Source organism: Podarcis pityusensis (genome assembly GCF_964106645.2).
Source record: "Podarcis pityusensis genome assembly, chromosome: 9".
NCBI lineage: Eukaryota > Metazoa > Chordata > Lepidosauria > Squamata > Lacertidae > Podarcis > Podarcis pityusensis.
The window spans coordinates 62,174,403-62,200,341 of NC_138034.1; the positions used below are offsets into that span (position 1 = coordinate 62,174,403).

At 43.7% G+C, this 25,939-nt stretch overlaps 2 protein-coding genes and 1 long non-coding RNA gene across 10 annotated transcripts in view; 2 read left to right on the forward strand and 1 right to left on the reverse strand.

Moving 5' to 3' along the window:
- LOC308485245 (broad substrate specificity ATP-binding cassette transporter ABCG2-like) overlaps positions 1-4,413 on the forward strand; it is a 31,635-nt gene extending 27,222 nt beyond the window's left edge. For all 4 annotated transcript variants that reach the window (XM_081020828.1, XM_081020831.1, XM_081020830.1 and 1 more), the window contains 3 exons: positions 983-1,072; positions 2,086-2,186; positions 3,998-4,413. In XM_081020828.1, coding sequence (XP_080876954.1) covers positions 983-1,072; positions 2,086-2,186; positions 3,998-4,145 — 339 coding nt within the window. In that variant the 3' untranslated portion in view covers positions 4,146-4,413. The remainder of the gene's footprint in view (positions 1-982; positions 1,073-2,085; positions 2,187-3,997) is intronic.
- Positions 1-8,040, reverse strand: LOC308485440. 3 transcript variants are annotated; one of them, XR_013990494.1, is made up of 4 exons: positions 7,966-8,040; positions 7,209-7,365; positions 5,585-5,700; positions 1-1,113 (listed from the first exon to the last, which is right to left on the reverse strand). It is a non-coding gene; the product is annotated as an uncharacterized lncRNA (long non-coding RNA). The 3 variants fall into 3 exon arrangements; XR_013990495.1 differs by having other exon boundaries at positions 7,950-7,995; XR_013990496.1 differs by lacking the exon at positions 7,966-8,040 and adding an exon at positions 7,491-7,695.
- LOC308485239 (broad substrate specificity ATP-binding cassette transporter ABCG2-like) overlaps positions 7,800-25,939 on the forward strand; it is a 23,416-nt gene continuing 5,276 nt past the window's right edge. Inside the window, exons 1-13 of one of the 3 annotated variants that reach the window (XM_081020807.1) lie at positions 7,800-7,874; positions 11,032-11,248; positions 12,608-12,667; positions 13,550-13,664; positions 14,589-14,741; positions 15,958-16,115; positions 16,631-16,782; positions 17,197-17,301; positions 18,082-18,329; positions 21,226-21,308; positions 21,992-22,081; positions 23,300-23,424; positions 24,682-24,836. In XM_081020807.1, the coding sequence (XP_080876933.1) occupies positions 7,835-7,874; positions 11,032-11,248; positions 12,608-12,667; positions 13,550-13,664; positions 14,589-14,741; positions 15,958-16,115; positions 16,631-16,782; positions 17,197-17,301; positions 18,082-18,329; positions 21,226-21,308; positions 21,992-22,081; positions 23,300-23,424; positions 24,682-24,836 (1,701 nt within the window). In that variant the 5' untranslated portion in view covers positions 7,800-7,834. The other 2 variants (XM_081020808.1, XM_081020809.1) reach the window with 2 other exon arrangements.

Genomic DNA, 25,939 nt, shown 5'->3' on the forward strand with positions numbered 1-25,939 from the left:
TTTTTTGCCGGAATCGCTTTTTATTGAGTTTTATAAACAAGGACCACAGGAATAGTAAACAGTACAAATAAACAGACCAAGTTTTCTCATGTCATTTGTCTATCACAAAATTAGCATAATAAATTTGCAGTACGATCTACAACATAGGGTTCATTATTAGTGATCAGCGTGTAAGTTCTTGGTTCCTGAATTGGTTTAAACAAAGACAGTGGGGAAACAGGATAAAACAGAGTTAACAGATAACATTCAACATCACATAACTAAACGCCTAATCAGGAGCCCTTGTGGTTGTGCTTAGATTAAGTATGAGTAATGGTCATTTTAACTCTTACGTTACCTATGAAACAATAGAAAGTGTTGGTAAATTGATGGACGTGAGAGGGGGTTTCAAAGTGAAGCTAATACTTTATGTTTAAATTTAGATCAATCAGATTGAGCCAAATGCTAGGATGGTTCGGGGATGGTTTGCTGGGATGGTTCGTTTTCTGGAATACAGTCGTACCTCGATTTAAGAACAGTCCTGTTTACGAATGATTTGGTTACGAACTCTGCAATACCGGAAGTAGTGTCCCGGTTTGCAAACTCTACCTCGGTCCAAGAACAGAATCTGAGGCCTCATTAGGGAAAGCGCGCCTCAGTTTAAGAACCATTTTGGTTTAAGAATGGACTTCCAGAACGGATTAAGTTTGTAAACCGAGGTACCACTGTACTGGCATATGTTATGAAATTAAACCACACCGGAGTAAAGCCATCCTTCTTGATCTGTCCGTGTGTCAACCGCAGTTTATTTGTTAAATCTTTCAAAAGAAGGGCGGATTCCCAAACAGTTTTGTACCAATTGTACAAGGTCTTTCCATTGTCTGGCTATGTTGCATCTCACTCCTTGTAACAAAATGGCTCATTAATTCTTTATTATGTAAATCCAGATTGTTGACTACAAAGCGTCATCGGATTAAATTTTTAATTATGGTTTTGTCTGCAGATTTTCTCTGGGTTGTTGGTAAATCTCACCAGTATACTGCCTTGGCTTGCCTGGCTCCAATACTTCAGTATACCTCGATATGGGATGACAGTAAGTGCTTCATGCAAAAATCATTTCCCCCCCAAAAGTAACTATTTTACCTATAATGGAGCCTTGGTGAAAGACAAACTAATCAGCTCAAGCGCTTGGAAATTCTGCTGCATAATTACAGGCATATATATATATATATAGTTTTACAGGCTTTGCCCTCAATCCAGCTAAAGTGAGTTGTGACTAAGGTTACAGCCGTAAACATACTTGCTGGAGAGTCTACCCACTGAATGTAGGTCATACTCCTGAATAAACATGCATAGAATTGTGTTGTAAGATCCACTGAAAGCAAAAGGACATATCACTTTCAACGTAATCCTGATGCCGTCTGCAATGCCTCGGTTAACAGCTGCCCCTAAAGTCGACCTGGGCTGAAGCACTTCATGGATTGCTGGAACATTTGCATACTAAGTCACTTAGAATCATAGAATCAAGAGAGTTGAAAGGGACCGCAAGGGTCATCTACTCCAACCCTCTGCAATGCAAAATATTCTTTTGCCCAATGTGGGGCTTGAACCCACGACCCTGAAATTAAGAGCCCCGTGATCTACCGATTGAGCTGTTCCAGCTGTAGTAATCTGGGCTGAAGAATAGCTTCCTTTATGCTCACCACCACAAAAAAGTCTACAGTCTGGGAGCCACCAATTTCAAATAAACCTTACCCCCATTATGTGGTTGTAAATAATAATGAACGTGCAAATATATATGACACTTTCCCCAAATGCTCAGAGCATTTCACATACAACCTTTGTGTTCCTTACAACAATATTACTCCCATATTGCAAATGGAAGAGGGAATGTTGAATGATAATGGCTTGTCTGATATCACCCAACAAATGTCATAGTGGAAGTGAGGACTAAATCAGCAAAACAAACTCACAGCTCATTTTCTATCCTATACTAGCTAGAAAAGAATAGTCTGCACACTACAACATTTTTACATGAAACTACGCTGCAACAACTCTCTTGCTGTTACTATGCCTTTATATCATTTTTTCTTTTTACTTTCAAAGGCACTGCAGGTTAATGAACTTGCTGATCTCAATTTCTGCAACGTAAGCATGAATGAAAATTGGAGCAATTCTAACTGTACAGATCTCAGCAAATTACAGATGTAAGTAAAATATATTTTCATTCTAGCTAGATCTAACCCACTTAGCAGGAGGCACCTACAAACCCCCACAAGAGTACTGTTCACATTAATATGACGACTGCATTCAGACATACTGAACCATAGTTTAATGCAATGTGAATGGACCTAGGTGAGCCCTGGGTTTCATTTGCTTCCCTGTCCCCTCAAAAAATGGTCACTGTTTTGGATGCCTCCTGGAGGAAGAAAGGCATTAGAAAGAAATTGCTATGTTACTGTTTTGACACTACACTATTTATTAAAGCAGTGGTACTATGAATGGTTTTAGCCTAATCCCTTTAAATGAGGAATTCTGGAAACCCCTGAGCCAAATCAGGTCAGAGGGACATTTCACTACACTGTATACATCTTATTTCATTAAGTACATACAAAAAACAGCTGTCTTAATTGCAAGTTAATTCATAACCATGAAACCAGGATCATGCTTACTGCCCACTCGTAGGCATATGGAAAACCCATGCATAGTCTGTAAACTTTTCTGTCCTGAATTTAATCTCGGTCATGCTGGATGGCCCGATGGAACATAGGAAGTTGATTTATACCTGGGGGGTGGGTGGGGCTGATGTGGTCTCACCACCACTGCCCAAGCAGATCCCTTCCCCCAAATGATCCAACTAATTTTGCAGTAATGTCAAAAAAGAAGTTAAAATTATACATCACTGGGGTTAGGTGGAGAAGTTTTTAAATCTGCCAAACCCAGTACAGTGGTACTTCGGGTTACATACGCTTCAGATTACAGACTCCGCTAACCCAGAAATATTACCTCAGGTTAAGAACTTTGCTTCAGGATGAGAACAGAAATCGTGCTCCAGCAGCATGGCAGCAGCGGGAGGCACCATTAGCTAAAGTGGTGCTTCAGGTTAAGAACAGTTTCAGGTTAAGAACGGACCTCCAGAACGAATTAAGTACTTAATCCGAGGTACCACTGTACCCTGATGGGAAGGCAAATTGCCTATTCCTTGGGTATCAGACCGATCAGCCGTGGAGTGCAGAGGGGTCAGTATCCCTCCTCTTCAGCTGACCAGATGAGGATGGAGGTTGTATTCTGTGTGGTGTCTACCTTCATTCTTAGCCCAACCTACTGTTGCCATGTGGTCCCCAGAGCATTGACTAAGGATAGATGCACCCTTAGGCCAAAAAGCTTAGCTATCCCTGTTTTATAATGAATCAGACCAGTGGTCCAGCTAGCTCAGCGCTGTCTACACTGATGGCAGTGGCTCTTCAGTTTAAGATAGGGAATCTTTTCCTGCTCCACTATAGTAGATGCCCAGGACTGAAACTGGGGCCTTCTAGGGTGGCGCTGTGGGTTAAACCACAGAGCCTAGGACTTGCCGATCAGAAGGTCGGCGGTTTGAATCCCTGCGGCGGGGTGAGCTCCTGTTGCTCAGTCCCTCCTCCTGCCAACCTAGCAGTTCGAAAGCACGTCAAAGTGCAAGTAGATAAATAGTTACCGCTCCGGCGGGAAGGTAAACGGCGTTTCCGTGTGCTGCTCTGGTTTGCCAGAAGCGGCTTAGTCATGCTGGCCACTTAACTGTACGCCGGCTCCCTCGGCCTATAGAGCGAGATGAGCACCGCAACCCCCGAGTCGGTCACGACTGGACCTAATGGTCAGGGGTCCCTTTACCTTTACCTTTACCATTGGGAAAGGGCTACGTGCTCTTTCTGTGCTAAGCTGTAAAGTCGCTCGCTACTTCTGGAGTCTGAGAGGGGAACACTTTTAACACGTTGCAATTCTAGGACTAATTCTCAAAACCTCTATTTGTACTTCTTTGTAGGTGCACTGGAGAACAGTATCTCAAAAGCCAAGGGATCGAACCAACTGCATGGGGCCTGTGGCAGAACCATGTTGCACTTGCTTGCATGACCGTAACTTTCCTTACGATTTCATACATGAAGCTGCGTTTCATGAAAAAGTTCTCTTAAAAAGCAACAGCTTGGAAAACAGATCTATGATCCAGGCTGCCCTGGGGGTGTCATAAGTAGCAGAGCTAAAGGCATGACTATTCTCTTCTGCTGGCAGTCTTATTTCTTTCTTAGAACACATAATGGAGAAAAACATTGCCAAACGTCTGCATTTGTAGTGCACCAAAATATTCTCTTTCAATATTGCTATACTTATTTAGTGGCACTTCCAACTGCAAGCAGGCAAATGCCTGAACAGTTATTTTCAACTAGCCTGATCCAATCAAGACTGACTTGTAAGCTCTGTAAATTTCAGTGGGAGAGAGTTCATCATGTGTTTAATTCTCCAACAGAAACCAATAGGATATAAAGTGTTTAAGTTTGGAAGGAAGAATATTTATTAGAACAGTTTTTGAGAGGTTTGCCCTCACATTTTGAAGTGTGTAAAGGCAAACAGATTCAACTTAGGAAGAAACTTGGGTTTTGGAATACAACTTCTGCTACTGCTTTAATAGCACTTTTGGTGTGTTTGGAGCATGTCACACAGATTAGCATTATACCCATAAAACTTCCCTTATGTTCGGTGCATGAATGGAAGGAGGAAAGAACAGGATTGAAGTCTCACCCCCCCACCCCCTTTCAGGCCCTGTCCCCCTGGTGTCCATGCACTTGGCATGGTGTTTGGAAAGGAGAGGCTGTCATGCATACTGTTGCACACAAATACACACAGAGACCTTCCTTTTCAGACACTGCACAAAACATTGACTTTGGGGTGGAGGACTTCATGCATTTATTGAACGTGAGCTAGAGTGTCATGTGAAAACCCATTAAGCCAGTGTATCAGATACGCAAAGCAGCATATACTAGGATCTCAACAAGGTTTGCTTCATTTTTTAAAAAAGAAAAGCAGCTTTGGGAGATGGGGTGAATGTGTGTAGAGATTAAGTGGGGCAGGGAGCTGGGACAAAGGATGCTCCTTATTTTCATCACTGCAGGTTACGCCCCCCCCCCAATGGCTTCCCATCCACAGTGTTTGGAATCAGTTTGCCCACTTTCATTTAAATCAGAATTCAAGCTATTATTTCATTGCATGTAGTTTGTGAAATATCTTCTTTCTCCCCCCCCCCCTGCCCCAAATAGGAGCTAGTCAAGAAATTAGCATATCTCAAATTTAATTTAGAAATGCTTTTATTTAGGGCATCCTATGAATGGGAAAGTTTTGCATACGAATTGTAACTAAATAGTTGAAAAATAACTGCTTATTATACACTTTATGAAAAGGATCGTGTTCCTTGAAGTGCAATCGGTTACAGATACCCAGTATTATGGTTAATGATTTTTTAAAAAATGTTAAATATTTCCTTTCTGTTATGTAGACTCTTTGTCCCATTCTGAGTTTAGGTTAGGGGGCAGAACCTCATGAGCTGAGTTGGACCCTGAATGGCTCACAGCTTTATCACTTCAACTCACCCTCAATCTACTTTCATCTCTGCTGTGTGCTGATGAGTGTGGGCCTTAGGGAACAAGGGCAGACTGTCATCTTACACTTGTACAGCATTTTGTTTCTGTAGGTACCCTGAAAATAAACAAACAAATAATATCAGATGCAGTGAATGTGTTTTGGCTTCAGCCTTTTCAGACACAGGACCCACCTTTTACACATACATGCGTTTGGGGACCCATTTTTTAATCTTAAACCATATATGGTGGTAAGTGCTCCTGTTGCGACCCACCTTGGATCAGGCTATGTATGACCCAGTAGCTGGTCCTGACCCACCAGCTAAAGACCAGTGAATGACTGCAAACTGCTGCTCCCTAAATCAGTGGTGTTGCAAGCTCTGGCCATTTAGGTGGAAGTTCAGGGCTTCCCACTCATCAAAATGAGCAAGAGTACTACCAAAAAGCACCAGGTTGGGTTTACCACATTTTGAAGTACCATTTAAAGAGCAGTCACCACCATGTAAGCCTGACTGGAGGTCGTCTTGTAGTGTTAGCTTCTATGTGCTGACTGATTCTGTCCTTGGTTTAGCATGGATAGATAGATAGATAGATAAAGATATAGATATAATAATAATAATAATAATAATAATAATTTATTATTTGTACCCCGCCCACTCTGGGTGGCTTTCAATAAAGATTAAAAATACATTAAAATGTCACACATTAAAAACTTCCCTAAACAGGGCTGCCTTCAGATGCCTTCTAAAGGTCAGACAGTTGTTTATCTCTTTGACATCTGATGGGAGGGCGTTCCACAGGGCGGGCGCCACTACCGAGAAGGCCCTCTGCCTGGTTCCCTGTAGCTTAACTCTCTCTTTATGTACTGTGAGAGCAAACGGAACACATTTTAATTAATGCTGCAGTAACATACCTAATTGACACTGCTGGATATCATATTCTTTTGATCTTTCCTCTTTTCGGATAAAATAAATAAACTCAATAAATAATAACTAATTGTGTTAATTGTGAAAAAGAAGAATACACGGTGGGGGTGGGGCAGAGCTGGCACAAGCCATTTTGGTGCCTGAGGCAAACCACAAAATACCCCCCCCCACAGGTTCCCACCTCACGGGAGAAGAAAGGGTGAGTGAAGATCTAAACCAGAAACAAAGAAGGAGGGGGAGGCAGTGGTGGTACAGTGGTTACAGCATTGAACTTGGACTTGGGAGACGAAGGTTCGATTCCCCACTCAACCTTGAAGCTGACCTTGAGGGCTAGCCACTACCTCTCAGCCTAGCCTGCCTCACAGGATTGTTGTGGGGATTAAATGATGGGCAGGAGAACTAGGCAAGTCCCCTTGGAGCTGCATGGAGAAAAATGGTGGGGATATAAATGCAGAAAACACAGTGGTACCTCGGGTTAAGAACTTAATTTGTTCTGGAGGTCCATTCTTAACCTGAAACTGTTCTTAACCTGAGGTACCACTTTAGCTAATGGGGCCTCCCGCTGCCGCTGTGCCGCCGGAGCACGATTTCTGTTCTCATCCTGAAGCAAAGTTCGTAACCTGAAGCACTATTTCTGGGTTAGCGGAGTCTGTAACCTGAAGCGTCTGTAACCCGAGGTACCACTGTATTTGCTGCTTACTTTGGAATCAGACGCTCTTTTAATTCTCCAGTGCCCAGCTGTCCAAAAGCTCCAGCTCCCCACGAGAAAACTCTCCCGTTGTTGCGAACAGCCAGTGAGTGCTCCTTCCCACAGCTTACGTGGACAATGGTTTGTGTTTCCAGCGCTTGGATTTGCTCTTTCAGAGATGGACACATAAAAAAGAATATTCATTTGTATAGCCAGAGGGGTCATTGACATATTTAAACCGCCTAGAAAGGCAAATGGTGATGACTTGGGTTCATGAACTGCAACCTGACGTACCACTGTAAAAAGATCCTGCTGACCCTGGGGATCCTGTCGCCTCACCTTGTCCCATGGGGGCGGGGGCAGCCCATATAACCCAGAAACAGGAGCCCCCCCTCCCACTGGTGTAGCCAAGGGGGAGGGGCTGCCTCCCAATCAAGTAAATCAATTTTTAAAAAAACTTAATTGAGATTCTGCCCACCCAACCCCCAACATGAAGCCTGCCCCCCCCAACATAAATCCTAGCTTAATCCCCCCCGTCCATGACGTCTATTCCCCCCCCCCATTTTGCCTCCTCCCACGCTCGGGCCACACACGCCACCGCCGCCGCCGCGCGGTGGAGGGAGGGCGAATGGGCCGCGATGGAACGTCCCCGGCGGAGCCGTTATTTCCTGGCTTGCGGTGAGATGGGGAAGGGAGAAGAAGAAGCCGGAGCGGGACCTCAGCGCGCGCGCTCTCTCTTTCTGCCGCCTTCACCTGCCGAGGCGCTCACCTGGGCCCCCTTCGGCCCGTCGGAGTGGAGGGACTGCTGCTAGCGCATGCGCGGCACTTCGCCCGCCCCGGCGCCTTCATGAATGGGTAACAAAACAAAACAAAACAAAAAGGGACGGAGGGTGTGGCTGGAAAAGGTTTTGAAAAAGAGGGGAAGTGTGTGAGTTGAGGGGAGGCTGCCCTCTAGTAATCCCGTGGTTTTGAGGGGGAAAAGTGAATCTTCATGAGGGGTGGGGTTGGGGTTGGGTGGAATCCCTCAGGAAAACAGCAAAAGGGCGCTCTTCAAAATGGGTTGAATTTCCAAATCTCGTTCATCATCATCACCATCACCACCACCACTTTTAATTTGTATACCATCTTTCTATCTTACAATACCCTAGGGGGTTTACAAGCTGAAGAAACAAAGAATGTACGCCTTATAACAATCTAATGCAATACAAAAACGTGACAATAAAACATAACTTTAAAATGCGCAACCTACATCAAATAATATAGAATAATATTAAATATCAGTGTATAAAAAGTAACAGAAATCCACTTAAGAAGGACAATAGTTTCTAAACTACAATCGATAAAACAACGGCAAGCCACAGTGCATAAAAGAATACAATACAAATTGAGAAGCAGGTGACTGGAGGGTGGGACAAGGCAGGTTCAGTGGCTCTGAAATGCCTCTAGGCCTGATGATGGTGATGGGTATAATACCCTGCCCATCTCACTGTGTTGCCCCAGTCACTCTGGGCGGCTTTCCAACACATAAAAAACATAATGATGGGGCATACCCCTAAACATTTTGTGAATGTTTTGCTTGGCCTCATTGAGGGGCAGTATTTCAATATGAGTACCAAAATGAGAGTATCCCTAAACATTTTTAAAGGGAAAAAAGCACTGAATAAAACATTCAGATGTTTTGGTTTTTGGGATGCTACATGCACCCTGAATCCAGAACTTGGGGTCACTGGCGGAGGAAGAGGAGTGCGGGGGGGGGAGCGCACCACCCCTGGCAGCGTGATCCCAGCAGGGTGCCATCGCAGTTGCCCCCCCCCCCGCGCTGGGCGCCACGCCCCCAAGATGCGCACCACGCCCCTGCGGGCAGCCAGCCCCCCCGCTCTCCGCCTCCCCCCCCCCCCCGGTGCTGGAGCATGAAGCTCCGCCACTGCTTGGGGTGGGTGGGCAGAAGAAGGGCTCTGGTGTTTGAAGAAAAAAAATAAGGGGGGGCATAAATTCTAACCATGGCACTTCTCTGCTCGTTGTAGCTTTAAAAACTAAAATTAAGACCATTTATAAACTGCCGATGCATTAAAACTATAGTGGCAGTGTGCAATAAGATCATTTGCATGTAAGATGTTTCCTAAAAACACATGCTCACCTCAGAGGGAGAGACAATTATATATGTTTGTATTTTCTCATAACTACGCCCCAAATAATTGTGCACTTAGGGTGATGCTGTCAAGGGTGTGCCTTTAGGAGGTGCTCTGTGGTGACTGGTTGCACAGGTCTTTTTCGGTTCTTATTTTGCATTTTTAATAGCTACAACTGGCTCGGGTTGTTTATTTTGTCAAAATGTTTCTATTCCAGAGTACATAAGTTGGCTAACAAAACACAAACAATTTAAGTTGCATTTGTTGCTCCAAATCCCTGTCATTCTCTCTCTATTAAATGCATGAGGGGAACACAGTTGCAAAATGGAAATGGGTGTTTTGCACACTGGTGCCAGCTTTGCTGTGGGATAAATGGGCAACCTAGTTATTTCCTTTAGCCATCGTTTTAAAGATCTGGGTAAATGTGCATTCCTGTGTGGGCGTTGTGAAGTGGGAAATACATAGCTCCCTAAAGAATTTAAAAGAATAAAATTAAAGGATTGTACAGAGGGCAGAAATTGCCGACAAGATTCAGCAGGTGCTCATGATATCCATGCAGCCATAGTCCACAGAGCAATGATAATAGCAATGAATTCTGTGCCTGTAGGAAGAACTATATTTTCCCAAATACAAAACTAATTTACACAGGGGTTATGTTTCGAGGCACTGTACGCGCCAGTGAAATTGTGTATATTTGAAGCACCATTGGAAAAACCTGCAAACACACCCTTGAAACCTCTGTAAACCCTTTAAAAAGCCAGCAGTGCTTACCCAATGCCAAACTCCACCACAATTGTTCCCTACAAACCTTCTCAAACTCCACAGGCCTCAATGGTCAGCGCAAGGGCTCCTAGGATTCCTCTTACAAGGCTCCTGGGATAGATAGGCGCTGTTTTCACTCCTTTTTCCCATTTCTGGGCTCTTCTAGAGCCGTTTTTGCAATTATTAAATTCACTTCTGGTTCGGCACCTGTGCATCAGTTGGACACTCATAAATAACTGGAAGATTCCCCAGAATATTCTGAATGGAGAAATCCAACAGAGCTCAGGGACATTGACACACTCCCACCCACTCCCCAAGCACAGCTGGATCTTAAGTTGTTTGTAAGAGACAACTTCATTTTTGAGACAGAGTCTGCATATACACCATACATTTAAAGCACATGACTGCCCCCAAATAATTATGGGAGCTGTAGTTTACCACCTCACATAGCTACAGTTCCCAGCATGCTTAACAAACTGCAGTTGCCAGGATTATTTGGGGAAAGTCAGGTGCTTTAAATGTATGGTGTGAACATAGGCCAAGATAGAGAGGCAGACAGCTACCAGAAGGCTGAAAGGCATAAGATGATGGAACGCCTCTCTAGGGATCTGATGGGGCAGTGTTTCTTAAGTTAAACAAATATTACAGAAACACCATAAGCCCTCTCTATCAAAGGAAGCCAAACCCTGATAACCAGTGCCCTTGGAAATCCCCACGGCCCACACAAATAGAGAGAGTATAACAGAAAATTAATTTAGAAAACTTGGATGCCCTGCCCTCATTTTGTTTCCTTTAAATTGCCTTCGTAAAATTTTTATTGCTGGTGGTGTTAGATTAGAATTGGGCTCACGCTATACTTCTGCTACCTGTTGCTACTGGTTCCTCGTTTGTTACAAACCTACAGTGACTTTTCTGATCACTCATTTGTTTATTGCCATCACCAGCATTTGCATCAAAAATCAGACAAATTGAAAAGCATGTAAGCATATGTGATGACGAAGATGCAGGTTTCCTACGGAAGAAGAAAATCAATTTTCTAGGATCCGGGTTTGCTGAAGGAAGCACAATGACCTTTCATCACATCAGCTACAGAGTGCATTTGAAGACTGGCCACTACGGCTTTCGAAAAGTGGTTAAAAAAGATATCTTGACGGATGTCAGGTATGCTTAATTGCCATTGCTTACTTATTTTGGGGTGCAATTCCTGCTTGTTCCATGTACGGAAAGCAAGGTGGGGAGTGGCTTCACTGGAGGGAAAGTTGCTTCAGCTCATTGGTAGAGCATCTACTTTGCATTCAGAAGGTTTCAGGTTCAAACCCTGGCATCTCCAGGTAGGGTTGGGAAAGATTCCCCACCTGAAGCCCTAGTGAGCTACTACTACCAGTCGACATAGACAATACAGTGGTACCTCAGGTTACAGATGCTTCAGGTTACAGACGCTTCAGGTTACAGACTCCGCTAACCCAGAAATGGTACCTCGGGTTAAGAACTTAGCTTCAGGATGAGAACAGAAATCGTGCTCTGGCGGCGCGGCAGCAGCAGGAGGCCCCATTAGCTAAAGTGGTGCTTCAGGTTAAGAACAGTTTCAGGTTAAGAACGGACCTCCAGAATGAATTAAGTTCTTAACCCGAGGTACCACTGTACTGAGCAAATGGATCCACAGTATCATGTGGTATGAGGCAGCATTCTATGTTCCTTACCAGTCCTTTCCTGCCCCTGGTATTGTTTTACGTGCGTTCTACTCTGCAGCTGGAATACTCATTGTCAAGAGATGCCCTCCTGAACCCATCTCTCTCTCTGTTACAGAGGCCAGGCTTGTTTCACCTAGAGGCAGTGGTTTTTTTCTTCTTCTAAAGAAACGTTTAGGGATACTCTCATTTTCCTACTCATATTGAAATACTGCCCCTCAATTAGGCCAAACTTAGATTCACAAAATGTTTAGGGGTATGCGTACCCCCTGCGTACCCCCAGGGAAAAAACCACTGCCTAGAGGGTTTCCCAAACTTGGGTCTGCAGCTGCTTTTGGACTACAACTCCCATCGTCCCTAGCTAGGAACCTTTTAGGCCCCTCCATGAACAAAAGGATCCCATCCGTTAAGAATAGGGACAATCTGGATCTAACCCATATAGAGAAACTAAACCCAAATGTAAGATGAATATTAATGGCATATAACCCATAATCTTGTAGAAAAGGAGTAAGGAACCTGTCACCTACCAGATGTTGCTAAATTGCAACTCCCATCATCCCTGACTGTTGGTCATGCTGGCTAAGGCTGATGAAAGTTGCAGGATATTTCCTGTTGTAGAACATTTTCTGTCTCTTGTACACTGATATTTAAAGGGGTGGGGGGAAAGATGCTTAGTTTTCAAATTATGAAGAAAGTACTCATTTTCAAACTATGAAGAAAGAACTAGTTTATTTTTGTGCAAAAGTGAACAATTTTATCAAAGATGTCATTTTATTGGAATGGCTTTACACATTAAACAACTGACTACTGACAAATTGCTTTTCGTTTACAGTGGTGTCATGAAACCTGGTCTCAATGCAATCTTAGGACCTACAGGCTGCGGCAAATCTTCGTAAGTGTTAACATACGGGTAAAGATCTATTTTCTGATAATATTAAACGTAACATTGTTACAGGTTTTTTTTTACATTCACAACCAGTAAGTGAGGTTCTGCAATGAACGTGCATATTTGATCAGAACAAAATGGCATCAGTCAAAACCAGAAGAGTGCAAGGTAAAAAGATTCAGTATGGTGTGCAGAAAATGGGTAAAAAGAAGTGTTTTTTCCTCCTCTTATAATACCATAACTTGGGTTATCCAACATGGCTGGATATTGGAAAATGCAGGGCAGATAAAAGGAAGATCTGCTGCACACAGCACATAGTTCAACTCTGGAATTTTCAACCACAGGGTGCATTGATGGTAACCCAACTTGGATAGCTTTAAAAGGGGATTAAGCAAATTCATAAAAAGATAATGCTAGACTAATAATGGAGATGGCAGGACTTTGAATGCCAGTTGCAGGGGAACATGAGTAGGGAGTGTGGTTGTGCTCATGTCTTGCTTGAGCACATCTGGTCGGCTAGCATGAGAAGAGGCACCAAATTGCCCCCAAGATTGAGGGGGTCTGATGCGTAACTCGCATGTGTGACATCACATGTGTGACGTCACACTGTCCGGAGAATGGTGAGCACTCTGGAGGAGCTGGCCACTGAAGCTGTGCTGCTCTCAGCTCCACAGTCAGCCTCCTCCGCCCCCTCAACATTGAGGGGGCCCGACTCCCTTCCAACAAGTATTGAGGGGGCAAAAGATACCTTGTCCCCCTAGAGTTAGTGTACCTGGCTAGACATGTTTTTGGTGTGATCCAGCAGGGCTCTTCTTAAGTTTGCAACAGTATGATCTTCAGATGTTGGCACAAGTAACTTTTCTTGAGTCCTTTTGGTTTTCCTTATAGGCTCCTGGACATTTTAGCTACAAGGAAAAATCCTAAAGGCCTGACAGGAGACATTTTGATCAATGGCTTCCCTTTGCCTCCAAATTTTAAATGCATTTCCGGATATGTAGTTCAGGTAAATAAAGTCTGTAGTGGATCTTTTATCGCGGTACATGTGTGATAGCTATTATTCTATTTAGACAAATGATTTTTATGATACTTCATGTGTTGATTGTCTGCCAGTGCAATAGCAGGATGCCAGTGCTATCAGTGTCTCCTTTTCTGTGCATGATTACTGTTAATCATGTAAATCCACTCACCTTCTCTGGTGGGCACCATTGCGTGCCAGCATTCCCCACCCACCCCGCCTGCTGGATCCCACCCATGGATCCCACCCATCTGCTCAATCAGAGAATCGTGAGTGGGCATGGGGGGTGAGCCACCAGGCAGCAGGCTCAGCCACCCCTGGCATATAGCGGAGGCTGCCAAGCTAGAGTTTTCTCTTGTACTGGCTGTTTCTCAACTGGTTTCATTCTAGCTTGTACCTGGACATATGGAGAGGGCCATAGCTATTTGCCACCTGTCATCAATGCTCATTAAATAATCATCTTCTGAGCAGGCGACTTCAGCCAGCTCTGGTAATGTCAACTGACCTTCAGTGCCCTTTAGCGATCAATCAATACATAAAACAAAAAATAGCAGCCTCTTCTCTTGACACAGCACAGTAGCACTTTCTTTACTACGTTAATGCATACAGTGGTACCTCGTTTTACAAGCAGCCCTGTTAACAAGCTATTTAGTTTATGAACTCCGCAAAACCAGAAGTAGTGTTTGTGAACTTTACCTCGGTCTACGAACGGAAGCCGAATGGTGGAAGGGCACCGGTGGTGGGAGGCCTCATTAGGGAAAGCGTGCCTCAGTTTAAGAATGGATTTGGTTAAAGAACAGACTTCAGGAATGGATTAAGTTCGTAAACCGAGGTACCATTGTATTAACAATTGTGCAGTAGTGATTAAACCTAGTATAATGTTCAATTGAAAACTTTTTTTTAATCAATAAGGATGACATAGTGATGGGAACATTGACAGTCAGAGAAAATTTAGAGTTCTCAGCGGCCCTTCGGCTACCATTGTCTATGAGCAAAAAGGAAAAGCAAGAGAGAGTGGAAACTGTTCTCAAGGATCTGGATTTGTCTAAAGTTGCAGACTCCAAGGTATCTGTATAGTGGCATTTAATACAACCAAACATTAATTGTTAATGTCAGAACTTGTGTTATAAATACTGGCAGATTATGCAGCCCTTCTGGCCATCTGCCATAGAGGCTTTAGTCGATTCCTGCATTGCAGGGGGCTGGACTGGATGACTCTTGGGACCCAACTCTACAATTCCATGATTCTCCCCACCTACCTCTGCAGGGAGTCTAAGTGCCCATTGTTTGCTACTTGATCATGAGACTATCTCAGCCCCTTTCATATGGGATGCCGGTAGCACGGGAGCTATTGCAGCACATCTCCCTTCTATGTCACTGGAGTAAGCTGAGGAGCCCTGGGCTGGGGAGAGAAGCCTCACCACTTTGGCATTGTCCCATTGTGGAGATGGGAAGCCCCAGCCCTGGTGACCAAATGCAGCCCCGCAGATTGCTCTGTCTGGTCTTTGGGGCTCTCCCAGGCCACGCCCCCTCTTTGGACCACACACTCTCACCAGTCCTGCACCATGCCCTCCTCAAGTGCTAGAATGTGTCTTTGAACTATACTCATGCCTCTGGCTTGCCTGCCTGGATGGATGGATGGAAGATAGAGAGGATGAGTGTGTATAGAAAACCTTAGGCTTTTGCTGGAAGGTAGCATAGAGTACAAAGATAAAAGACCCAGAGTGGGTTACATTGAAATCAAACACATAATACCAAGGTTGACTGGTCTATAACAGCAACTAGTTTCCCTACCCTCCCTCTGACCAGAGTTTGAGCAGCAGTGCGGAGAGAGAGAGAGAGAGAGAGAGAGAGAGAGAAAGAAAGAAAGAAAGAAAGAAAGAGTTATGGGTTGAGTTCCAGAAAGACCTGTGGCTTGGAAATGGAGGTGTTATAAGCAAGAGTGGACTTTGGTAAAATGGTGCCCCGAGTAAGGACAAAATTTGACACCCCCCTTGAATATCTCTTATTTTCACGCCACCTCCCTCTTGCCTTCTGTTCTGTGCATACTCTCAAGCGCACTATGTCATAGTTGTGTCATATTTTGTGCCCCCTTGGCTCAGAGCCCCAAGAGAGGAACTGCCCTAAAAAAGCTGCTGGTTGTAAGAGAGGTACCTGAAAGATAGGGGTGATGAAATCTTAGAGGGGGGGAGAGAGGTCCAGAGATTTTTCCTGTGTGCTAACTGAAACATTTTCATAGTTTTGAGGATCCTCATTTTGAAACTTCATTTCCTGTACCTAGATTGGCACCCATTTTATACGTGGAGTTTCCGGGGGAGAGAGGAAAAGAACCAGCATTGGACTAGAGCTCATTACACACCCTACAGTATTGTTCTTAGATGAGCCGACAACTGGACTGGATGCCAGCACAGCCAATGCCGTCCTGCTTCTCTTAAAAAAGTAAATTGTGCTAGACTCTTGGAGACTGCACCTTATGGCTAATGATGTACTCTCTAGATTGAAGCAAGAGACAGACAGACGGGGGTGGGTGGGTGAAAACCTGTGCCATGGCTGGAATATTGACAGTCTGATGTTCCTTGGCCTGGTTTGTTTTTCAACAAGGCAATTATTTTTAAAGACAGCATTCCTTTTTTTGGTTTTTTGTCACAGCTTTTATATTCACTTTCTTATGCAATAGTTTCCCCATGCCTCCAACTCTGGTACGATCCCACAAGACAGCACTTACATTATGGTTATGTTGTGAGTTGTGTGACATGCTAAGTGGATATGGGTAAATGAAGAGGGGTTGAGTTAGAAGACTATCAGTTTTGGTAATAATTTTGCTTACAGTGCTGCTTAATGCAAGAGCCCAGTGTTGTTATCTAAAGTTATGTCCATTTGTGTTGTGAATGGTTTGGAACATTAAAACAACAGGTAATTACAGTAGTTGACGGTCTTTCCTGTGTTGCATTCAGGATGGCGGTACAAGGGAGAACAATAATTTTCTCAATCCATCAGCCCCGGTACTCTATTTACAAATTGTTTGACAGCCTGACGCTACTTGCTGCTGGAAGACTTCTTTATCATGGCCCGTGTGAAAATGCTCTTCCATACTTCAAAGGTCTTGGTGAGTTTTCATGTGGTATGTTAAATTTAGACCCAGAATTGAACATGAGTCTTTTCAAATTCCTGGATCCAGCAAGAGTTAAAATCTAATGGAGGATCCCATGTTGAATTAGCCAAGCAGGGGCCATAATGGCTGCTTACCCAGTCCAGGGGTGGGCAGCGGTTGCAGTTCATTATGTCTGGTGAGTGAGACCGCAGTGGCCCCTAAGTATGGGTCATTAGTTTTGTTGGCATCCCTCTGTCTTGGGAGACAATGGAAGAGTGCAGAATGTGGAGAACTGAATTTAAGACTGAAAACATGAGAAACTGAGAGAACCAAAAGTGACAGTTCGTTCCATCACTACCTGTAAATGTGTTTTCATTAAAGCTGCCTCAGCTGCCGGCTATGTAAAAATAAACCATCTTTTATTCACAGGTTATTTGTGCGAACCATATAACAACCCTGCTGATTTTTTTCTGGACATCATTAATGAAGATTCAACTGCTGTTGGAATGAGTAAAATGACCATCATTACTATACGTATGTATTCTGAAAGTCTTCAGAGTTACCGTACCTTGATGAATCTGTGTGTATCAGCACCAAACCACTTCTCTCTGTGGTTTTTTTAAAGTACTTATCCATTTGGCCCTAAAATGTGATAGGAGGTTCTACTTTTTTGTCAAAATCCCACCCATCCCCACCCATAGAACTGGCAGAGTTACTAGACCAGATTAAGTAGCTTCTGGTCTAATCAATCACAACCCTAAGACAATATTGGGCTGCATGCACACTGTTCATTTATATTACATTTTAAGCACATCACTTCCCCCAACAAATTGTGGGTCATACAGTTTACCTCTCACAGAGCTATGATTCTCATCTCCCTTAACAAACTGAAGTTCCCAGGATTCTTTGGGGGAAGTCATGTATGTTAAATGTGCCTTAAAAGTATGGTATGTATGCAGCCTTAGAGAGTATTCCTAACTGTCCAGATCCTCTGGCTGGAGTGCTTTCAGTTTGGGGCAGAGGTGCTTCTCCACCTGTGTGGAGCAGCTCTGCTAGCAACAGGGGGACTGGGGAAACAATTATGCCCATAGAAAGATGTGTGGGCATAGAACTACCACCAGCAGTATTTTTGCTAGCCGTAGACTGTGAAACGTAGCATTTCAGTGTTCACCCAGAAGTAGCTTTGGATCTGTTGCAAGATGGTCAGTCTGTACACAACCTAAGATAGTTCAGAGTACACAAACTGTGATTTAATTTGCACCTGTTGCTTATTTGCAAAGGAGTAACCTCAGTTTTCATTATCATCCAAAACAGCCATTGATGAAGACAATGACATGGAAGACACTGACAGCATTGCATTAGGATTAGCCATACGCTTTACCAGAAGTGCTTACTACAAACAAATGATGGCAGACCTCGATGCACTATCTTCGGACGATAAAAAGAAGACGACAGCTTATAAAGGAATTCCGTACACCACACCCTTTCTTCATCAGCTCAAATGGGTGTCCAAACGCACATTCAAAAATCTGATTGGAAATCCACAAAATTCCACTGCCCAGGTATCCCAAATTAACCTCTTTTTTGGCGGGGGAGATCAATGTTACTAGGAAGCTATGCGGGCTATTTACAAATGAATTTAATTTAAATAACAAAGAGCTATAGGAATCATTACATTTTATATACTGTGGGATGATGTCAGACATAACTTACATGGTGTCAGTGAAGTGAACCATTCAAAGAAACAAAATAGTTCAGGCCTAGTGAGCACAGCAACACTTCCCAGCAGATCTTGCCCCAAGCAGGCAGTTGTGAGGACTGAAGGTCCCTACCTTTCCATAGCTCTCTAAGTCTCCTTCTCCCTTGGCTCCTTCCCAAGCCCTCTGAGACTCCTTTGTCTTGACTGTCTTGGCTCCGCCCTCTTCATACCTCTGGGTTCTGGGAGACCAGTGGAGAAGGGAGCTGGTCACAGCAGAGGGAGAGACTCGCTGGCTTCTTCAGCAGCCTGCCTCATCTCTGCCTCTTGGCCTCCATCCTCTGCTTCTGCCTCTGGTTCTGGACTGCTCTCTGCCACAGCCCCTTCCTGCTCACTAAACCCTGTTACCTCTTTGGCTTCCGACTCCGACTCCTCCTCCCAGTCAGCTCCCTTTTCTCCCTCTGACCACTCATTGTTGTCCCACCACCAATGCCCGGGCTCCCAGCCTTCTTCCCTTGGGGGTTCCCCAGCTGGTGGCTCCTGCCGCTCCTCTGCATCCAACCACTCCATCACACCTGAACCGTATGTGTCCTCTTCTTCCCCTGGGAAGCACATTTCAAGCACACGCCTGTACTAGAAACATCCACAAGTTGAATGTGACAGAAATGATGAGGGACAGGCATGGGCAGAGCTAACATTGTTGTCCCTGCTGTCCTCCTCATTGATTTTCTGAACACTGGGTCATGATGTCTGAAGAGAGCCGTAGAAAGCAGCAAACAACAATGTATTGCTGTTCCAGCAGGTATTCTGTCCAAAGGGCTCTTTGAGTTTTCCTCTCAGACAGTGTGCCCATTCCTTTCACTATGACCTCCACTTCTGCTGCAAATTTGTCAAGAATTCTGCAGCGGTTTTCAAAGATACATAGTGATTGCTAATCATCTGTTCAGAGGCCGTGAAGTTAAAAGCTTTGTGTGTGTATGTTGATATTATGGGGATCCCTATTAATTGCTTTGTAAAAGCTTGACCTTGTGACAAGAATTAGGATTTTAAGAACCTATAATCTTCCAGGGTTAATGGGCCTGACTTTTTTCTCACAATCATTTCTATCTCCCTAACCTCATTAGGGATGGATTTTGAATGCATTCTTAAAAAGACTCCACATTTCATTAAGCCTTTTTTTTCTTTTTTGGTAATCTTCTTAAATTGGTCTTGATATGATCTTTGTTTCCCACTTCAACTGGCTTAGCAGTAGAATTATCCCTGACATTTGGTCCTTTCAACAAGTCCTTAGCACTACGGTACCATGTATCAAGTGCACTTTTAGTGTTAAGGCTCAGGCAATCCCTCCTGCTTAAACACGACTGAACAGGCTGTTACCGTCATCTTGGCTGAGATTTTCATCACTTTTGCTTGTTCTTAAGAAAGCAAAGCATAGTTTTTAATCAGTTTGATCATTGTCCTCTCCCTCCTTCTCTCTGTATATTTCATATAGAGAGAGATACAAATAAATATATGTGTGCATGTGTGTGTGTGTAAATTGGCTGGGCAATTTTATTGCTCTGTATAAATGTGTTTAAAGGGACATGGGTGGCGCTGTGGTCCAAACCACTGAGCTTCTTGGGTTTGCCGATCAGAAGGTTGGCAGTTCGAATCCCCGTGACGGGTTGAGTTCCTGTTGCTTGGTCCCAGCTCCTGCCAACCTAGCAGTTTGAAAGCATGCCAAAAAAGTGCAAGTAGATAAATAGGTACCGCTCTGGTGGGAAGGTCAATGGCGTTTCTGCGCACTGCTCTGGTTTCGGTGTTCCGTTGTGCCAGAAGTGGCTTAGTCATGCTGGCCACATGACCTGGAAAAACTGCCTGCGGACAAACGCCAGCTCCCTCAGCCTGTAAAGCGAAATGAGTGCCGCAACCCCAGAGGCGTCTGCGACTGGACTTAACTGTCAGGGGTCCTTTACCTTTATAAATGTGTGTAACAATACCTGGTTTGTTCCAAAATCTGGCAGAGTTTAAACACATCTCTGTTGGATTTTACCTTGTAAACATTTAGTAGAATGTTTTCTTTTCAAATTCAATTTGAGTCGTTCAAGTTGTTATTATTTCTAATAGCATTTTAAAGCAAACATTATTTTACAAAGGGGGGGGTTGCATAGAATTCAAGAAATAAAAGAAAGAATAAAATTCAGTTAAAGAACCAGTATTAATATTTAATGCAGTGGATGTGCTTTCTCTTGTTTTCAATCCCAAATCCATAGACATGCTGTGGGCCATGTGAATGAAATGTGGGCCACTGGTGGTCTACAGATCACAGTCTGGGAACCCTGTTCTATGTTACAGTGAAGGTCCAAAGCCCATTTTTATAAGTTACCTACAGTGATATGGTTACTTCTTCTTTTGTGGTTTCTCCTATGCCAAAGTATGATTTGTATCCACCATTTACCGGTACTTAGAAAAGACTGATTGAAACGAATGGGATTTATTAACTTGGGTCTGATTTCTGTGGATCTGCTCAGCTGGATACATAGTTGGATACAACCCTATGTTCTAGGACTAGTATTGCCAGGCATGACCAGTGTGGTATATCAACACACATCCTTCCCTAACAAAGTGCAGTGTTCATCATCACAGCAGGAGAGCAACTTAATAGATAACAGTTATTATACTTTCACCAAGTCCACTATTTTTCAAAAGTTTCCTTCTGCTCCTCACTCCTCCCTGCCCAAGACAGCATGTTTTCAATATGAAATATTCTTTCCCCGCACTAGATATGTATTGCCACTTTTCTGGGACTAATAGTAGGATCCGTATTCGCTGGAGTTAAAAATGATGCCACTGGCATTCAAAATAGGTGAGTAAACGCTTCAAAAAAAGAGAATGCAATGTAGCATCATCTTCAGCTAGTATTTATGTGCAGAAAAGTTTAGGTAACAAATTACTTTAGGACATATTTTATGCAGCAGTCTCCAATATATTTGCTTAAAGTTTTATTTAACCATGGGACAGGGGAAGGTAATTTCCCCAAGCTCTACCCAAGGCTTTTTTTCCCTTTTAGAAAAAGTCTGGTGTTGTCTGATTCTATCTGAGAAGGGCTTCCTAGAGTTCACAAATCTTTAGCAAAGCTGAGTCACCCAATTCAAAGAATTTGTTTCCTCCATCTAAGGATGAGGGAGAAATTTGTTTTTTTATGCATTTTCTTGTGAAACTACCTAATCTGCACCTAAACCAGAAAGCCAACTGAAGGACGGTTGTCTTTCAAAATTTGCACTTCTCCAAATTTTGCAGTGCAGTTCTAAAGCTGCAGTTCAGTTTTGCTCCGACTAAACAGTGTGCACAAAGATATATTAGAAGAAATAACGTACGAAACTAAATTATATCGGGAAATTGCTTGCAGAGATGCATATTTTAGAAGAAATCCACACAAAAATACGTAAGGCTCTTTGCACAATTTTTTTTTTTTTAATTGTAGATTGTTGCAGAAATTAATCTGTGCCTTGGTATCTCTAATTCTGTCTTTTTTGGGTTCCCTTGTAGAGTTGGTGCTTTGTTCTTCTTGACGACCAATCAGTGTTTGAATAGTATTACGACTGTTGAACTTTTTATCACAGAAAAAAGGATATTTATGTAGGTAAAACTGTGTGTATTGGAAAACCAAGCTTACTCTTCTGCTAGTAGCCTTATTTGCTTACCTGTTCTTTGGTTGAGTAACTCATCAGTCAGTTCCACCTATGGAGCCCATGCTCACGGCCATTTTGCCACACATATCAGCCCCTGGTTATGATAAAAGCCTTCTCTTCATTTGGTAAGGAGATACAGATGGCCAAGCTGTCCTGGCTGAGAGCGCTCAGTCTGAATTAAAGTTTGGCTGTCTGTATGGGCTCCGGGTTTAGGGAGAAAGAATTCTCTAAAATAAGGGTGAGAAGCTTTTTCCAATCCAAGGACCACATTCTCTTCTGGGCAACCATGCAAGTGTCACATGTCCATGGTGAGTAGGGCCTGGGCAAAAGTGGGAGGAGCAAGAATTTGACCATTGTAAACATAGACTAGTTTCTACACACCTTTCTCTGTCCTCCAACCAGACAGGCAAGAGGCATCATCACAATTCAAAGACACATTTCAGCCAGGAAGAACCAGATATTGCCTGAGAAGAGGGTGTGTGACCTGGAGAAAGTATTAAGGGCCAGAAAACGGAGCCTTGAGGGCTGCCACATCCAGCCCTGCTCTATAGCATCAGTTTTGGCACCTAAGGAATATGTGAATGTTGAGCCCATATTCCATTTCAGCGAATACTAGCTCAGCAGTTGCATGCTGGATGCATTGTGGACCTGGGTAGAACAAGCACACTTTCATGAAAGCTTCAGGGGCCCTAGCTAAGTGGCAGAATATGTGCTTTGCATGTTGCAGAGTAGTGACCTCATATAATCATAGACCTGTAGAGTTGGAAGGGATCCCGAGGATCGTCTAGTCCAATCCCCTGCAATGATAGAATCTTGCCCCTGGTGGGCTAGAACCACCAACCTCCTGGTTAACAGCCAGACACACTGATCCATTGTGCCACAGGGAAGACCAAGGACAGGACATGTTGCATGAATAATCCTGGCACCATCTGGACACCATGCTCTTTCTGTTCTTGACAGTAAAGCTGAATGTGATTATATTGGGTAAATCTTTCATAAAGCACTTTTGACACCCTCACAAGTCTATAAAGCAGGACATAACTGTTTTAAATAAGCTTCTGGGAAATGTCTGGTACTAGTTTGAAAACTGGATTGAAAACTGCTGCCATTTATGAATCCATTTGTTGGTTGTGCAAGTCCTGAATGTGTGTATTTTGTGTTGCAGACATGAATATATAAGTGGCTACTATAGAGTTTCTGCATATTTCTTCTCAAAGATATTAGCTGATATGGTGCCCATGAGGACTTTACCTGGCATCATCCTCACTTCCTTAAATTATTTCTTGATAGGCAAGTATACTACAAAAGTCATGTTTCTTTTTTCCTTAATTTAGATATTAGATGGTGGCAGGCAGATTGCTTGTTGCATATCACTGTTGTTGGAAAGCACAATATGCTTATTTTGCCACTTAAAACCATGTGTGTATTCAGACACACCCTCCCGTACCAGCAACTGGGGAAGTGGACTTGATACTAGAAATGTTTATGCCATAAAAAAAAATTAGTTAGTCTTTAAGGTGCCACAAATGCATTGGTTGTTTTGCCGTAGGAGACTAACATGTATGTTCCTCTGGAAATAAATAGTAAAGTTATTGTTTTCCTTTTGTCGACCAAATCTCACTTTTGATGTAAAATATATAATAGGTTGATTCTAAATTAGCAATAATATAAAACACATACCCAATGCTTGAGGTGGGGTAGGAGAGACCTGCTAACTCCTATATCTTGGCAGCCCCCTCAAGCACTGTGTATGGGCTTGTGGATTTCATTAAGACCCACTCACCCCAGAATTAGGGTGGTTAAAGCAGAAAGGGATAGCAAAAAGCTCCAAAAAGTTCTCCTGAGCTAGGGGACTGAGCATTGAAAGGTTAAACACAGCTCTTATGCATTTATGAAAGTGATGCACACTGGACTCCAAATACAAATGTCACATATACATAGATGTGATCTGAGTGGACAGTGATTGACCAGGCTATCAGTCTTGGGGTTGTGGTGGAGAGCTGGATGAAAATGTTGACCCAAAGTGCAGCTGCTGCAAAAAAGGCAAATTCTTGGCTTTTCAGGTAACAAGATCATAGAACATTGTATTCTGTGTTCTGTTTACAATACATGCAAGGACCAAAAGCATCACAGTCAACAATGCTCTTTATTGACAAATAAAACCAGCTCTGATATTAAGGCTGACATGCTAGTGCAAAGCTGCATATGTGCACAGTTTTGCTCATGGGGAAGCCTGCATTGCAAAATTTTGATGCCGAGTATGTACATCTACAGTGGTACCTTGGTTCTCAAATTTAATCCATTCTGGGAGTCTGTTTGACTCCCGAAACACTTTGAAAACCAAGGCGTGGCTTCTGATTGGTTGCAGGAGCTTCCTGCACTCAATCAGAAACTGCGGAATCTACATTGGACATTCAGCTTCCAAAAAACGTTTGCAAATCGGAACACTCATTTCCGGATTTGCAGTGTTTGGGAGCCAATTTGTTCGGGAGCCAAGCCGTTCGACTACCAAGGTACCACTGTGTTAACATTTTTAATTTGTTTCAGGTTTCAAGCCAACTGTGGTAGCCTTCTTTACCATGATGATTACTGTTATATTAGTTGCCTACGCAGCCAGTTCCATGTCTCTGGCAATAGCAACAGGGCAAAACGTCACGTCGGTTGCAAACCTCATCATAAATATTTGCTTTGTTTTTATGATTGTGAGTTTTGGTTGATTCTTCTCTTTCCCCTCCTCCTTTGGTGGGTGGGGGTGGGAATGTTTAGACAGATATTATGCAAAAAGGCCACATTGCCACATTTCAGACACCGCCCAAAGTTCTATCACATGAACGGGATGATTCATAGGGGAGCAAGTTTGCCTTCAGGGACACGGGTGGTGCTGTGGTCTAAACCACTGAGCCTAGGGCTTGCCGATCAGAAGGTTGGCGGTTCAGATCCCTGCGACGGAGTGAGCTCCCGTTGCTCGGTTCCAGCTCCTGCCAACCTAGCAGTTTGAAAGCATGTCAAAGTGCAAGTAGATAAATAGGTACTGCTCCGGCAGGAAGGTAAACGGCATTTCTGTGCGCTGCTCTGGTTTCGCCAGAAGCGGCTTAGTCATGCTGGCCACATGACCTGGAAAAACTGTCTGCGGACAAATGTCGGCTCTCTCGGCCAGTAAAGCGAGATGAGTGCCGCAACCCCAGTCGTTCGTGACTGGACTTAACTGTCAGGGGTCTTTTACCTTTACCTTTTTAAGTTTGCCTTCAATGGCTGTAAGACTCCTAGACAGTGCCCGTTTGGGGTGAAGTCAAACTGTGAAAAGTTAGAGCACTTGCTGTGGCTGTTGAGACAGGTATGAGAGACATGGTTTTTTGCAGCTGTGGCAGATGAAGGCATCCAGTTGTGCTGCTGCAGATGCACCACAGGGTTTCTTATCTCTGCTATCCTCCCAGTGGTCATTCCTGTTCTGGCCACTGGGATGGATGTGCAACCTGTCTGTCTGTCTCCTGCTATGGATATGCAACCTGTCTGTCTGTCTGTCTCCAGGCTCTGTGGTCGTCTGCAAGGGATTCCCACACAGTGGGGTTGATGTTGCCAGCCTTCATGCCATGTTTACAGACATAATGGGAGTTGCAAAGATGGTGCCCTATCTAAGACTCTTTATCCCATAGAAAACGAATAGCCATTCATTCCCGCAGGAGAAATGTCTGCCATTAAACTAACTTATGATGCACCCCTGAAATGGGGGCGGTGAATAAAAAACACACACAGTTTGCTGAACTTCAAAAAGTACATGCTTACTGATGATGGGTGCTCCAGAGGA